This window comes from Vipera berus (assembly GCF_964194415.1).
Source record: "Vipera berus genome assembly, chromosome: 8".
Classification (NCBI taxonomy): domain Eukaryota; kingdom Metazoa; phylum Chordata; class Lepidosauria; order Squamata; family Viperidae; genus Vipera; species Vipera berus.
The window spans coordinates 25,601,837-25,617,127 of record NC_138211.1 but is presented as its reverse complement, the minus strand read 5'-3'; the positions used below and the strand labels follow the sequence as shown (position 1 = coordinate 25,617,127).

At 44.5% G+C, this 15,291-nt stretch overlaps 1 protein-coding gene across 12 annotated transcripts in view; it reads right to left on the bottom strand.

The window, feature by feature from the left end:
* AAK1 (AP2 associated kinase 1) overlaps window positions 1-15,291 on the bottom strand; it is a 93,223-nt gene that overhangs the window by 26,306 nt on the left and 51,626 nt on the right. For 5 of the 12 annotated variants that reach the window (XM_081333885.1, XM_081333886.1, XM_081333887.1 and 2 more), the window contains exons 13-15: window positions 8,391-8,614; window positions 6,614-6,771; window positions 5,932-6,045 (exon numbers count right to left, since the gene is read on the bottom strand). In XM_081333885.1, the coding sequence (XP_081190011.1) occupies window positions 5,932-6,045; window positions 6,614-6,771; window positions 8,391-8,614 (496 nt within the window). Of the gene's footprint in view, window positions 1-1,927; window positions 1,973-3,566; window positions 3,657-5,931; window positions 6,046-6,613; window positions 6,772-8,390; window positions 8,615-15,291 lie in introns of all 12 variants that reach the window. The other 7 variants (XR_014027244.1, XM_081333881.1, XM_081333883.1 and 4 more) reach the window with 2 other exon arrangements.

The following is a 15,291-nucleotide window of genomic DNA, read 5'->3' as shown; positions in this document are numbered from 1 at the left end:
GTCTGAAATATAGGGCCTGTAGCAAAGCAGCTTTCTTCAACGTTTAGGGCCCACTGGGGCCACACCTTTCAAATTTCAAAGTAGTTGCAACAGCTCCAGAAGACACAAGCTGGGGAAGAACTGACCCTTCTGGATCCTACTCAGACCTGAACTTCATACATTTTAAAACCTCCAGAGAATAAAAGGGAACACTTGGTGAGGAGAGAAGGGTTAGGACATCCTGCTGAGACTGACGTACTCAGTTGGCACTCAGGATGAGGGTTTGTGCAAGAACAGATGAAAAACTGGTTTCCCCAGTTTTGTAGAATCAGATTGATAACTGTGGCTTGGAATTTCCTCATTGCACTTGATTAAGAGGTTTCTAGTAACTCAACAAACCAGAGTCAATAAACCTGCCATATCATTGCAGCATTCTATCCTAGGCCACCCATCTATATACCCACGGTCTGAGCATTAAGTTAATTTTCATACTTGGAAATATAACAGAAGAACAGAGTTGGAAGGGTCCTTAGAGGTCTTCTAGTAGTCCAACCCTCTGTTTAAGCAGGAGACCCTATACCAGGGGTAGGCAACCTTGGCTCTTTTATGACTCGTGGATTTCAACTCCCAGAATTCCTGACCCAGCTATGCTGAGGGGAAGGGAGAGGTTTCCAAGCTGAGCCATGCAGGCTCTGGAATTCTGGGAGTTGAAGTCCACCAGTCCTAAAAGAGCCAAGGTTGCCTAAAGGTAAAGGTTCCCCCGCACATGCGTGCTAGTCGTTTCCGACTCTAGGGGCCGGTGCTCATCTCCGTTTCAAAGCCGAAGAGCCAGCGCTTGTTTGAGGACGTCTCCGTGGTCATGTGGCCGGCATGACTAGACGCCAAAGGCGCACGGAACGCTGTTACCTTCCCACCGGAGTGGTCCCAATTTTTCTACTTGCATTTTTACGTGCTTTCGAACTGCTAGGTTGGCAGAAGCTGGGACGGGTAACAGGCGCTCACTTTGTTACGCAGCACTTGGGATTCGACCCGCCAAACTGCCGACCATCTGATCGACAAGCTCAGTGTCCTAACTCACTGAGCCACCGCATCCCTTTTAAGGTTGCCTACCCCTGCCCTACACCGTTCCTGACAAATGACCATCCAATCTCTTCTTTAAAATCTCCAGTGATGGAGCACCCACAACTTCTGAAGGCAAGTCCTTTCACTGGTTAATTGTTCTCACTTGCGGGAAGTTTCTCCTTAGTTCTAGGTTGCTTCTCTTCTCCACTGTGTCTTGTCCTGCCTTCCTGTGCTTTGGAGAACAGGTTGATTATAGGAAGGATGTATCTTCCTAGGGGTTCTTGTTCAACAAGCTCCTAGAGATGATTTCCTCTCTCTTACCAAGTACCCATCTGTCAACGCTTTCGTTCCTGCTATCTGAGGTCACAGGAGCCCAGGGGGCTCGGCAGGAAGTGTCAATGCACATCCCTGACTGTTTCAACCACTTCTACCAGCCTAACAGATTGAAGCTACAGCCAAAGGAAGTGAACACACACACAGTCTCCCTGGCTGCTGGTCTGCAGGGACCACCGTTGCCTTCACCCAAGACTTCAAAGCAGGAGAAGGAGGGTCCGTTTCAGTATTTTTATGCTGTTAGAAAATCACCTGACAAGCTGCTTCAGCAGAGGCTGTTGAAATACACCCACAGTCACCTCCCTTGTTTTATAGCTACCCCATGGTATCAAGATGCCCTAGCAAAAGATTCAATGTAAATCAACAATCCATAAACACAAAAGCTGGGGGGGGGGGAGCGAGCAAGAGACAGAGATGCATATCCATTCAGCAGCTGTTCCACTATTTGGTTCACTTATAGAATCAAGTGCGCCAACAGGCTTTGCATAAAAACACACACTTCAAACTGGATTACTCACTCTGCAACTACGGAAGATAAAAAAAGGCAGCTAACCCACTAAACACACACTGCAGCAGAGTCCTTTTCTTCGGACATCAGCTGAAGAGGAGAAATTATCTCGTCAGAATCCAGTCAAATAACATACTTGGGTGAGCTTAGACTCCAAGAAGACGCCCCAAGAGGAAGCCCTCAAAGAAAATGTCCCGAGCTTCAGAAAGTAAATGAGGAGGAAGGACAATGATCTACTTCAGAATGATCAGCATCAAGGAACAGCTGGACTTTGCATTCGTGCAAACCATGCATAATCCCATTTTTGCATATATTACAATGACTTTGCATCATTTACTTCAGTTTTGCTAGTCTTGGGTAGACAGTACTGAGTTGTGTAGCAACCATGGAAACGTGAAAGCTTTGAAAATGTTCTTCAACCACCTGTGTGGATTTCAGGAGATGGGCCTGATGCAATTTTAAGCAGGCCCTTCAACCAGTATTAAGACGTCAAGGTATCCATAATTTGCACCAAGGGCCTCTCGAGATTTAGCTAAACATCCACAAAAAAGACTGAAAAACCGGTTCATGACTGCACAAATACGCATCTCCTTACTTCAGGTATCTTCAAGAAGCATTGGAACTGCTTTTTACTTTGGTTGTCAAGAACAAAAATCTGGATTTGACCAGCCCTGTGTGATATGCACAACAACAGTGAATCAAATTCGCACTGGCCACGGTAGATGCACTGACAACCTCGATCAGTGGCGCAAAATATCATCATTGCTTTGTGGCTGTGGGGCTAAAAAACAAACTATCCAGCACACAGTGACAGAGTGTCAAAATAGGACCTATAAAGGAGATTTCACTAATTTCCTGGCTGCGACAAATGAAGTAAAAATTTACATTTGCAACTTAGATATAAGTTTGTAATCTTCCTATTAAGGTTACAGATTTTATATTTTATGTTTTGAATTCTACCCTGTGTTCCTTTTTAATGACATCTTATGTGAATGTGCCATACAATAAATAAAATAAACACTAGGCTGATATTTAAATAGGCTTTTGAGATTAACCTACCACTGCCTTCCCCAAGACTTTATGATATGATGCTCCTAATCCCTTCCCTTAAATTCTGTCATCGTGCCTTTTTGTGACAGTCCCTGCCCTATGGAATACTCTTGCCCTTGATGTTTGGCCGGACTCTGCTCTCCGAAAAGCACTGAAGATCCAGCACTGGCATAGGGCGAGAGGATTTAATGTGGTATTATGTTGTTTTATTTTTTATATGCTTTTAATTGTTCATTGGTAACTGCCCAGAGTTCTATATAAGACAGATGTCTATATAAATGTTTTAAATAAGTAAATAATAAATAAAAATGATATGGATAATAAAATAGCCTATCTTAAAATATTACAATACTATTTAAACAACCCTAAAAATCTTATCAGTGTCAAACAGATGGAAGGCCATGCAAACAGAAATAAAGCGAAACTGATAAAATTAAAAACAGAAGTCATACGTGGAAAGTCTAGTATCTGCTGACCAGCAAAGAAACAGGATGGACCTTGAAAAGAATGCTTTTCCACAACTATGCCACCAAGAGGGCCCTGTTACTTCTGCCCCCTTGTCGAGTGGCATTGCATTTTAACAGGCATCAAAGCATTTTGCTATGTCATATTGTTCACGTGAGTCATAATTTACCTGGTGTATCTGACAGTGGAAGAGGAATGAAAGGGTCAGGAACAGCCAGAAGTGGAGGGCTGGTATCCAGAATATCTTTTGTTTTTTCAACTGGAAGGAAGGAAGGAAGGAAGGAAGGAAGGAAGGAAGGAAGGAAGGAAGGAAGGAAGGAAGGAAGGAAGGAAGGAAGGAAATTGAGAATGAAAAAAGGAGTCAAGCAAAATAGAAGATAGCAGAGAGAAAAAACTGGATTTGTTCAATGCCTGTTTAATATGCTTTTCTTCTGGATATCTTAAGCTATATTTCCAGACACAGACAAAATAAGACTCATAAATAAGACCCATCTCAACATTTTGCATCATTAGTACAGGAGTCACTATGTATTTGTCTAGATTTTTTTTTAAGATTTCAAGATTTTCTAGGTACACAAATAAAGTCCTGGGTTGACATACAAAGCCAAAGCAAGCTGCATCACACAGGTAGAGAATGAGGGTGTAGATTTCCTTTTTGACTGACAGCATTAGAACAAGTGCAGCAGACTCAGAAGGAAGCTAGGAAGACATATAGAAGAGGCACCCCTAAAATAATGTCAGCAGTTTAGCGTTTTAAAAATCCAGAGCTCTGAGTTATACAGAAGCAAAATGACGTTCAGGAATGAATCCATCCATTCAATCTCCCAAGAAGCAGCTTCTGTGCTAGCTAAAACAGGGGCGTCTAACTTTGACCAACGTTAAAGACTTGTGGACTTCAGCTTGTGGAATTCTGGGAACTGAAGTCCACAACTCTTAAAAGTTGCCAAGGTTGGACACCCCTGAGCTAATGTTTCCAAAATGTTTCCATAGTAGCCACTGATGAAGCACTAGATGGCTGTCATGTTGCAGAATGTGTAGCCAACCATATTTCACAATTCTTCTCTGTGGATTTGAAAGTTGGTACAGTTTATCTTTAATTTGTAAGATTCCTTCTTGCAAAGGAGATCATTCCATCACATTTCACTTACTTGGTATAGCTCAAGATGGGAAAAACATGTGCACCTCCTAACGCTGACAAAACAAACCTCCCAGTATTTTATTCAGCATGATTAACTAGGTTGGCTTAGGCTGATGGGAGCTGTGTAGCAACATCTGGAGAGCCACAGATTCAATATCCTTGCTATAAATCCACCATTCCCAACTTGGCATCTGCAGTGATGGGACTACAGTTCACATGTCATTTTTAGCCAGCATGGTGGGACAGAACCAATTAAAGCAAACTCAAGTCAACTGACCGTGAAGATCTAAGAAACAGAATATATTCATTTATATTTAAAAGCAGAAGTGGAAGTGGCCAGCCAGAAGATGCTGATCCTGACCTGATGAAGAGTGGGAAAACCTGAAATGTATCCGTCAGCAACTTCCAGAGGATCGCAGAGTGGAGAGCAGATGGAGGAAAACTCTAAGCATTAACATTCAGCCTCGTGTGGCACTTTTTCAGGGTGGTTCCTGCAGAAAGCAGGAATCTTCAGCTGCTGCTGAAGTTGGCCAGTCTTACTCAAACCCAACCAAACCTCAGAAGATTAGAGACTGAAATGAGTATTTGACTCTGCCAAGAATCAACTCCCTGAAAACATCTCTGGGGGACAGAAGAATGCCCACTGGAATGCGTGGCTGACATCCGACATGTCATCCATAAAATGCTCTCCCCTTCCAGCACAGCCCTGCTCATGTATCAGCTGTCCAATCCCCACTATGTTCTTTGCATCACTTTGCATACATTTTGAGAAATACTTTCCTCGTGTTGCAGAAACTGGATATGGAGAAAGGATTGCGAGTCTGAACACCCTGATGCATTTAGAGAATATGCAAGTAGTCTTCGACTTACAACTGTTCATTTACCATTTACCACGACCATTAAAATTATGATACTGGAAAAGTGACTTATGAACAGCCGTCGCACTTAACGACCATCACGTCGCATAAACAGAATTCAGGCGCTTGGCAACTGGCAAGTATTGATGACAGTTGCAGCCTTCTGGGATCTAGTGACCGCTATCTGCAACCTTTCCAACCAGCTTCCAACAAGCAGGGATGACGGGAGAAGTTAGGTTCTCTCAATGACTGCTTGATTCACTTCACAATTGCAGTGATTTGCTTAACAACTGTGGCAAAAGAAATCAGGTGCGATTCAACACCTGCCTTCCTTAGCAACAGAAATTCTGGTCCTAACTGTGGTCATAAATGGAGGACTACCTGTATAGTCCAGATTTGGATCACCTTGCAGCAAAAGCTCATTCCTGACATCATCCCCAGCTTCTTTCTGCTGTCTTCTGTTTCATCCAGTGGCCACTCATACAATTCGTAGTTGTGCTCGAGACAAAATTCAGCCTGACAAACCCAGATCAACCTACCCGATATGGGCGCAAGAGAAGAGCCGAACGCGTCTGACTGCGCTGCGGAAGGTGCGGGCTGAAAACCTGGGATCAGGTTCTCCGTTGAACTGTCAAGCTTCTCAGGAGGTTTACCTGGAGTTCAAAGAGCTTGGTCATTAAGGACTCGCCACTTCGGGGTGGGGTTAGGGGTACAACTACATGGAGATCAGGGAGTGAGAGAAGAGGACACCCTGCAGGAATTCCGTGGGAGAGTTCCAGTGAGGGAAGGTGGTGCAAAGGAGAGAGGAAGCGCCACAGAAGGGCAACCACGGCTGCTGCTCATTGGTCATTGTACGCAACGGGAAGAAGGCCTCCTACTGAGCCAGGCGAAGAAGCTTCAGGGGATTCACCAGGAAGCCGGTTGCCAGAGAATGAGTTACTAAAGGCGCAAACAGGGCTTTGCAGGGGAGGTCCAGCAGGGACACACACACACAGGGGGACACACACACACACACACACTCCTTCTCTTTCTCCATCTCAGGACCATGGAAGCCCAGAGGATTGCTTTGGTGAGTGCAAGGTACGAAAAATGGGGGAAGTGAAAACAAAGCTTGTCTGTTGTGAACCTTTCAGTTACTAAGAGCCACCAAGATGTCCTGTTTTGCCTATCATCTTTAAATAGCCAGCTTTGGTCCAGCTTCTGTGCCCATCCCAAACTAACCGTCGCTTAGTTTTGCAAAATCCTTATTCAGCAGCTCCTCTGCGGTGAGCTTGGAGAAGTTGTCATCGTCAAAAGGGTTCCAAGTAGAGACATCTGGTGGGTTGTAGACATTCTGCTGTGAGGTCCTCGGAGACCCCGAAGGGGTAGTTGAGGCAGACCTAAAGAAAGCCACCCCGAGAAGTCAAGAGTTGGGAAGGCTGAGTCAATGGTCGATTGTCAACTAAAGCCACTAGGCCACTGCAAGAGTTACAGACAAAGCCAGACATGCCACTGAAGCCCTATATGCCCAACCACAAAATGGCAAATAAATTTGATAAATAAAGTAAAAAATAAATACAAATTGCCCACGGCAGTCTAGAGGTATATTTGGAAACCCAGGAACAGAAATTAAGTTGACTTCCATATCTCCAGTGATGTCAGACACATACTTTTAATTTGGGACATTAACAAAGAGAGCGCTAGGTTTTCCCAGCTCCGAACAAAAGAACACGTTAACTGTACATCATTTAATACTTCAGCTCTGTTTGACAAAGCATTAAAAGCACAGCTGAGAGAGAATCTCTTTTATTACCTATTTTGAAGAAAAGGGGACATAAAGACACCCCGGGTCTTTTAGTTGGTATAAGAAGAAGTCCATTGGGGGTAACACCAGGATGATTCCTTCAACCCTTTTTGTATAATCAGATTCTCATTAAAACTTGGTTGCCTGGTGAAATCCTAAGAGCTCCTTCCCTCCCTCCCTCCCGCACTCAATGGGAGGAACACTCCAGTTATTTGCACTGCAATCAAAAAGGAGGCTTTGACCCAAAGCAAGGCAAAGAAATCACAGGCTACACACATCCACACCATCTTTCTCCAGGATTATTTTTGGCAAAGTGGAAGAGAGTTTCATTTTTTTATCCTGTTTGCTCTCTAATGAACTCACAGTGAAGTTCACCAGGGCTTCCCCCCTCTCGCTGTTTCCTTTTATTTTTACAACATCCCTGTGAGCCACGTGAATTCAAGAACTTGAAACTGACACAAAAACTCTCCATGACTTTTACAGCCAAAGTTGTAGAGATGCGAACCCTCGGTGCTCTATTGTCACAGCCGTGGGCTCTTCCTCACAGCTTGTTAACTGCCCTGTTCCAGCCCTGGACTTGGCATCGTTTGTGCTACCCGATGGCCGAGTTCTAATGCTGCCATTTCAAAGCTGTCTGCAGTCCTTGGAAATGCAGCAACAGAAAAGCCAAGAGAACAAGCAAACAAATAAAGTATCTGCCTGTGTAGTGGTCCTCTCCTTACAGCAGTAGTCCCCAACCTTTGGGAGAGGAAATGTTTCTGTGTGAGCAGCAGGCATGCATGCAGCTCCATTTGTGCGAGGGGCAGGTATTCGCGTGCAGGGGTGCCCAATTGTGCAAATGGGAGTTGCACGCTTGCTTGCTGACGCTTGCACAACTGGTTCTGAACGGGCCGCAGTCCAATACCAAGCCACAGCCCGAGGGTGGAGACCTCTACTCCAGCTGAATTGAATTCCACAGTCATGTGGACTTAGGGAAGCTGCAGTGCAACATCTCTCAAGGGTAACAGATTGAAGATAGCTGGAAAAGTATGGCAAGATGACTTCTTCTGAGGGGAATATGAGAAAATCTGGACTGGATTGTCTGCTGTCACTTCCCTTGTTCTCCCCTGGTCTTACGTCTACTATAAAGTCCTTAAACTTCCCATTAAATTACTTTCAGTGCCATCCCACTCACACATGCTCCCCAAGAAGAAGAGATGACAGCCCCAGACTTACTTGGACTTATTCAGGCTGGCTTCTGCAGCTGCCGCCTGTAGCAGCTGTGTTGATTTACTGGCTGGGACCCCAAAGACAGTGCTGTGGGTCACATCACTTAAAATCCTCCGGTGTCCACCTCGCTGAGTCTTGGGGGAGGATGGTGGTGTGAGAGACCCCACCTTCTGACCCTGGACAGCCGAGGGAGGAATGGTTGGTATCTTTTGTTGTCTTGGAGGTGCTTGCTTTTAGGAAAACAAAATGGGGAAACAGGGATGAGAGAGGGGGGGGGAGGGGGAGAGAGAGAAAGAAAGAGAGAGAGAGAGAGAGAGAGAGAGAGAGAGAGAGAGAGAGAGAGAGAGAGAGAGAGAGAGAGAGATGGCAGCTAATCAGAAGCTTCTGTAGTGGAGAATGCTTTATGAACAACAGGTCAAACAACTGAACAGAAATGAAAATGCAACCAAGCAGGATTGCATCATAGAGTATCAGATTACCAATGTGTGCATGATTTGGTTATTCCATAATCTCCTGCACGTAAAATGTCAATCTATTCTTCCGTGTGTGTACAGGTACGCACACCTGGTTAGAGCTATACACCCCTAATTTCCCTCCCTGTATATATGGAAGGAGACTGAGGCCAAAACACACCAACAAGATTATACCTAAATAAGATTGACCTAATTTATGGACTGATGATTCCCCCCCCCCCCAAACAAAACAACACTAACAGTGTAAAATGTTCAACTTACAATACAGGTAGTCCTCAACTTACAAAAGTTCATTCAGTGACTGTTTGAAGTTACAACAGCACTAGAAAAAGTGACTTATAACCATTTTTCACACTTACAAACGTAAATGCAAAGAGGGAACTTTTTACCATTTATGGTGGACCTGTGATAAAGCAAGAAAATATTGGAGCAGGATTCATACGTTAATGCAGAAAATTCTTAAAGTGAATATAGAAAGAAAACCAGAGGCTTTTCTCTTGGGGCTAATGGAGAAAGACCTGGAAAAAAATATATGGAACCTCGATGTTATACATCAGGGGTCTTCAAACTTGGCCCTTTTATGACTTGTGGACTTCAACTCCTAGAATTCCTCAGCCAGCAAAGCTGGCTGAGGAATTCTGGGAGTTGAAGTCCACAAGTCATAAAAGGGCCAAGTTTGAAGACCCCTGCTATACATGTTGATAGCAAAAGTGGAAGACCACGTCGATTCCCACAACGGAGGAATGGTTGCAAAAAGTGACGGAGCCGGCAGAGATGGTTAAACTCACTCTACTGCTTAAAGAAAAGAATACGAAGACCTTTATTGCTAAGTGGAAACCGCTTCTGGACTTTGTGCTTGAATGGAAAAAAATGAAACTTTGATTTTGGGCTTTACCAATTAGATAGATTTGATGTTATCAAAATGGCTAGTTTATATTATTTTGTAAAAGTAAATAGTTGAGGTCTGATGTTGAAATTATATTTTACTGCACCAAAGGAAGTCGGAAGTCAATGCTTTCCCCCCCCCTTTTCTTTCTCCCTTCCCTCACTTTTTTAATTCCCTTTTCCCTTCCCTATCTTTCCCGCTATTTAGTTTTGTATTTTCATTGTATTGTGTATACTATAAACTAACAAAAAGTTTAAAGGAAAAAAAGAACTGTATGAAGAGCTACTGTCCCAAAGGTGCTTTTTCCAAAAGGCAACTGGACTTGAGTTTTCTTTGAAAATGTTTCGCTTTCTCATCTGTTTATTCAATTATTGGACGAGTGAAATATTTTCAAAGGAAAAAAAAATTAAAAAGTCCAGCCGCCTTTTGGAAAAGCACCTTTGGGACAATCACGACCTGGATCTCCGTAGACATGAAGAGTTACTGTGCTGCAGCAAATGAAGAACCTCAATGGCCACAAACTGTCTTCAAATCATGGAATTGTGCAATTGGAAGGGGCCAATTCGTTGTGATGTGCCGAATAACCAGCTACCCCACTCTCAAGAGCCATCTGTTATTCGTTAAGTGAATTTTGCCCCATTTTGCAACCTTTCTTGCCAGAGTTGTTAAGTGAATCACTGCAGCTGTTAAGTGAGTAGCACAGCTGTTGAGGGAATGTGGCTTTCCCATTGATCTTGTTGGTCAGAGGGTTGCAAAAGGGGACCGTGTGACCCCAAGGCATCCTGACCCTCATAAATACAGTCAATTCGCAAGCGCCTGAATTTTTCTCATGTGACCATGGGGATTCTGCAACGGCCGTAAGTGTGAAAACTGTCTACAAGCCACTTTTTCCAGAGTCACTGTAACTCTGATCGGTCACTAAAGAGCCTTGGTGGCGCAGTGGGCTAATGCCTCCATAAGTAACACCAGCTGCCTGCAATTAGTGCAGGTTCGCATCCCACCAGGCTCAAGGTTGACTCAGCCTTCCATCCTTCCGAGGTAGGTAAAATGAGGACCCAGATTGTTGGGGGCAATTAAGCTGACTTTGTAATAATGCCGCTTGGGGTGTGTGTGTGAAAGCCCTAATAAGCAGGCATATACGTAGAATGAAGACTACTGCTAAGCTTGTAAGCCGCCCTGAGTCTTCGGAGAAGGGCGGGATATAAATGGAATTAAAATAAAATAAAATAAAATAAAAATAAATGGACTGTTGTAAATCTGTAATAAAGTTGGGATACAACTAAATAAACAAAATAATAGGATGGCTGTTCCAGTGTTGAACAGCTCTTACAATCAGGACACCCTCATTTCCCCCTTTTATTGAAATGAAATCTTGGAAGCTGCACCTTCTTGCCATTATTTCTGGCCTTGGTTTCTGTAGCACGCACTCTTCTTTCACCAGCTGGGAACAATTTCAGTGAAATTGCCTAAAAAGCTTCTTTCAGTCATGCCGTTTAAAGCCTGGGAAAGGATCTGCTGAAGTGCAGATGCCTGGAATATTATATACCAAAGCCCAACTTATTGGAAATATGTACATAAAGATCATGTTGCTGCAGGGATTCCAAATGAGGGACCCCTTCAAGGAATGTGGAAAGAAGCCCCCAGCCTCTTGCAAAACACAAAAGCCACAGAATCCCCACCCGCTCTAGGAGGAGGTCTACACCTCAACAAGAACGGCCATGGATCCATGGATTTATCTAGTCCTCTGTCAAAGGAGGCCATTTCTTGACCAGCTCCAGCTCAGCATCAACTAAAGGCCAAAGTACAACAGGGCAACTCAGTTTTTTGCATTAAAAACAGACAAAAAAGTGAAGTGTAGGGGTGTGTGTGTACATACCCAGACAGACAGACAGACAGATAGATATAAGCACTTTCCAAAATCTTTGCTTTAAAAATGCCCTCTTCTCTTCTAATGTATTTGCTCTGCGTTGTATGCTTCAGCTTGACGAAAGAGAAGAACCCTACATGGTGCAAACCTGTACCAAATTCAGCATTTCTCAATCAGAGCCAGCAATCGGCTGTTTTGCACTAACTCTGCAGGAACTTCCTGCAGTTATCAAACAAGGCATAATAATGTGGGTGAGACCGGGAGGGAGGGAGGGAGGGGTGTCTCTGTCTAGTATTCATCCAGGGCACTGGAGTCTATAAAGTCTAGTCCTAAAAAAAGGTACAGGTAGTCCTCGACCTATGACCACAGTTGAGCCCAAAATTTCTGTTGCTAAGTGAGAACTTGTTAAGTGAGTTTTGCCCCATTTTATGACCTCTCTTGCTACAGTTGTTAAGTGAATCACTGCAGTTGTTAAGTAACATGGTTGTTAAGTGAATCTGGCTTCTTCATTGATTTTGCTTGTCAGGTCAGAAAAGGGGATCGCGTAAACCAGGGGCACTGCAACCGTCGTAACGATGAGCCAGCTGCCAATTTTGATCACGCGACCAGGGAATGCTACAATGGTTGTAAGTGTGAAAAACAGTCATAAGTCACTTTTTTCAGTGTTGCTGTGACTTTGAATGGTCACTAAACTGTTGTAAGTCGAGGACTACCTGTATTTCCCTTTTCTTGCCTATTTTCTAATCACAGCATAAGTCCTAACCTGATGAACCAGGTTTTTATTTCTTTTGGAATCAACCTGTGTCATTTCCCACCCAGCCTCAGCTAAATTATCACAGGTAACTTGTGATGCTCTTCAGATGAAAGTGAGATGGAGGAAGCAGCTGAACTATTTGCTGATTTATTACAAACACTTACATACTGGCCCATTTCAAGACTCCAGGCAGCTCAGAGTCCATAAAACATCATAAAAACCAGCATTACAAAACACAAAGAGAGAGAGAGAGGTGAATGGGTCAAGAGAAGCAGAAAGAGTAAGAAAGTCATGGTTGGATGAAGCTAATGAGATGTTCAAAAAAAGAGAATTGAAACATTTAAAGCAGCCACGTCTAGCCCTTGCCTCACAGACTGCATGCAGCCCTGGACAGCTAGTAATGTAGCCCCACACAATCCTAAACTTTTAATATTATGTGATTTTTAGCAACGGTTACGATAGCTAGTGATGGTTACATATTTTATATGCAGCCCAAGACAATTCCTCTTTGTGCAGTGTGGCCCAGGCAAGCCAAAAGTTTGGACACGGCTGGTTTAAAGAATCAAAGGAAACACGTGGGTGAGATGGAACATGGATGCAAATGAAGGTGTGCAGAACTTATGGAGAGGTATAAAAATGCTGCTCATGTGAACTTAACTAATTTCCTTTTCTCATTCCCTTACTTCCTTGTCTCAGTATAACTCCTTTTCTGTACTCTGCTTCCCCTAAATGCAGTGCAAAGAGTGCAGTGTGTGCCTCCCTCCCTCCCATTTAAATTGTGTTAATCTGAGCACTGTCCACACACTTAAAGCTGCCCCTTCTGCTTCTGGCTGAATTCTGGGGGATCCTATTCCAGGCTCCTGAAACCACACACAGCCCTGCTGATCTTGACTGTGTTCTTCTGCCCTGATGGCCATGGAATTAATAAAACTGGTCACTGAAGAAATCTTTTCACCCGTGCACATTTTACTTCCATTAGCAGGAATATCTGGGGGAAGCAGGGAGGGGCTTTCCCCCCAGACCAGCTCTTGAAACCAGATGGTTTCAGAGCTTTGCAGAGGAACGGGAAAATTGTGCGCAAGGACATCCAGCTCTGGCCGGAACACTTTTTTTTTTGCCATTTGTATTTGAACACACGCAAGAGCCAGAAAAGCTGCATTTCAAAAAGAAACAAATGGGAATGATTACAGTGGAATATAACTAAGAGTCAGTCTAGAGGGGAGGAAGGGTGTGTGTGTGTGTGTGTGTGTGTGTGTGATGAAATTTACTTGCCAGCATCTGCAGGGGTGGGAGTGGAGACCCCTGGCAAGTCTCCAGGCCTTTTATATGGAGGCAGCTGCTTCCCTTGGTGAGGGAAAGCCCTGGTTTTCATTAAGCAAAGAGCACTTGTTGGAGATAAGCACACAGATTATAAACATTAAATGGAAGGTTTCTTAGGATGGGTTGTGTGTGTGTGTGCTCTGGAAGTAAGAAGCCAGCACCAAGAGCTAAAATGCTCCTGGGAACTATGGGGCTTCAGCACAGCTAACCCTAAGAGTACATCCCCCCATCCCATGAGCTTTCCCAGGTTGCCTGGGGAATTCTTGGCCCCTCTAAGAACCCGGTTCCATTTTCTGAGGTGTTGGAGATAGACTGGTGAGCCAGAGGAGGAGTCAAACAGGGAATTAGTCTAGAATCCCTACATGGCTAGAAGAGGCGATGTCTGACCCTTCTTGAATGCCGCTGAACCTCATCTAGTCTGAGCCAGGTGCGAACCACTAGGCTGAGGTTCCTGTGTATAGGCTTGGGCAACAGAAGAGCTAACTGAGCTCTTCAGATATGGACCTGATCATTTGGGCCTGCTCCTGGGCATCCAAGAGACACCTCTTGCCTCCCTCCTGGTCAAGCTGCTGTTAATAGTGGAGTGGGGAGGTGAGAAGCACTGTGGATCGTTTAGCTTTTGCACGTCCAGTCCGCAGTCCTCCACGTACCTCCCTTGCCTTTACTTTCCAGAGGATTGAGGGTCCCTACTGAAATGCTTTCTCCACCCCCATTCCTTCCGAGGGCTAAGCTGTCTCTGGCCTGACCGTTGTCTAGGCTGCGTCTCTTCCTCTCGTCTCCCGAGGTTCTTCTCACAGCCCATTAGGTAAAGAAAGGCAAGGGAGCCCTCCAGCATTTTTCACGGACTCTGCTCAGACGGGACGCCAACTGCAGAAAAGCGACCCGGGGAATCCATGCAGTGCTGGGCCCTCAAGTTGGCCGCCTCTGAGCTACATGAACCCCAAAGAGAGACCTACAGCAAACCTCTCCGTGCTTCTGAAGCCAGCCAGCCCTTGTTATGTGCAAAGAGGACAAGCTGGGCAAAAACCAAGGACTTCAAATTCAATCCCAATTGAAGGGACGATCAGCCACGTTTCAAGAGGTACTCGTTGGACTGACACACACCGGGCTGCATTTGCAGATCATGCATCCCAGAACAAATACAATCCAAGTTTCAAGGTTCACGGAGAGGCTTAAACCAACCATATGAGGTTGGTCCATACCCCGCGCTAGGCTAATTTGTAGTTGCCTGTTGTTTAATGGATGGTTTGGTGTCTTCTCCAAACACAACTATACTTACAAACACATGAATTATCTAGCTGTAGTTATGGCAGAACTGTAATATTTATTTTGATAAATCTTTATCCGCCCTTGCTTCAGGTTGCTCATCAAAGTGAGTTAGTCCCACAAATCTCATCAACTGAAGCTTGTGGTTGTGGGTCAATCTGAGCCAATGGTAGCATCTGGCACTGATGGAGTCCGTATTCCTCATGTGGACATCCCTGCAGTGCTTGTAACTCACTACAAAGAGGCACTTTGCTGCTCTGCTGCATGTGCCCCAGTCGGAAATCTACCCCGGACTCAACTAGCCCTCCGCTAGTTGACATCAAAGAAAGAAAGAAAAAGAA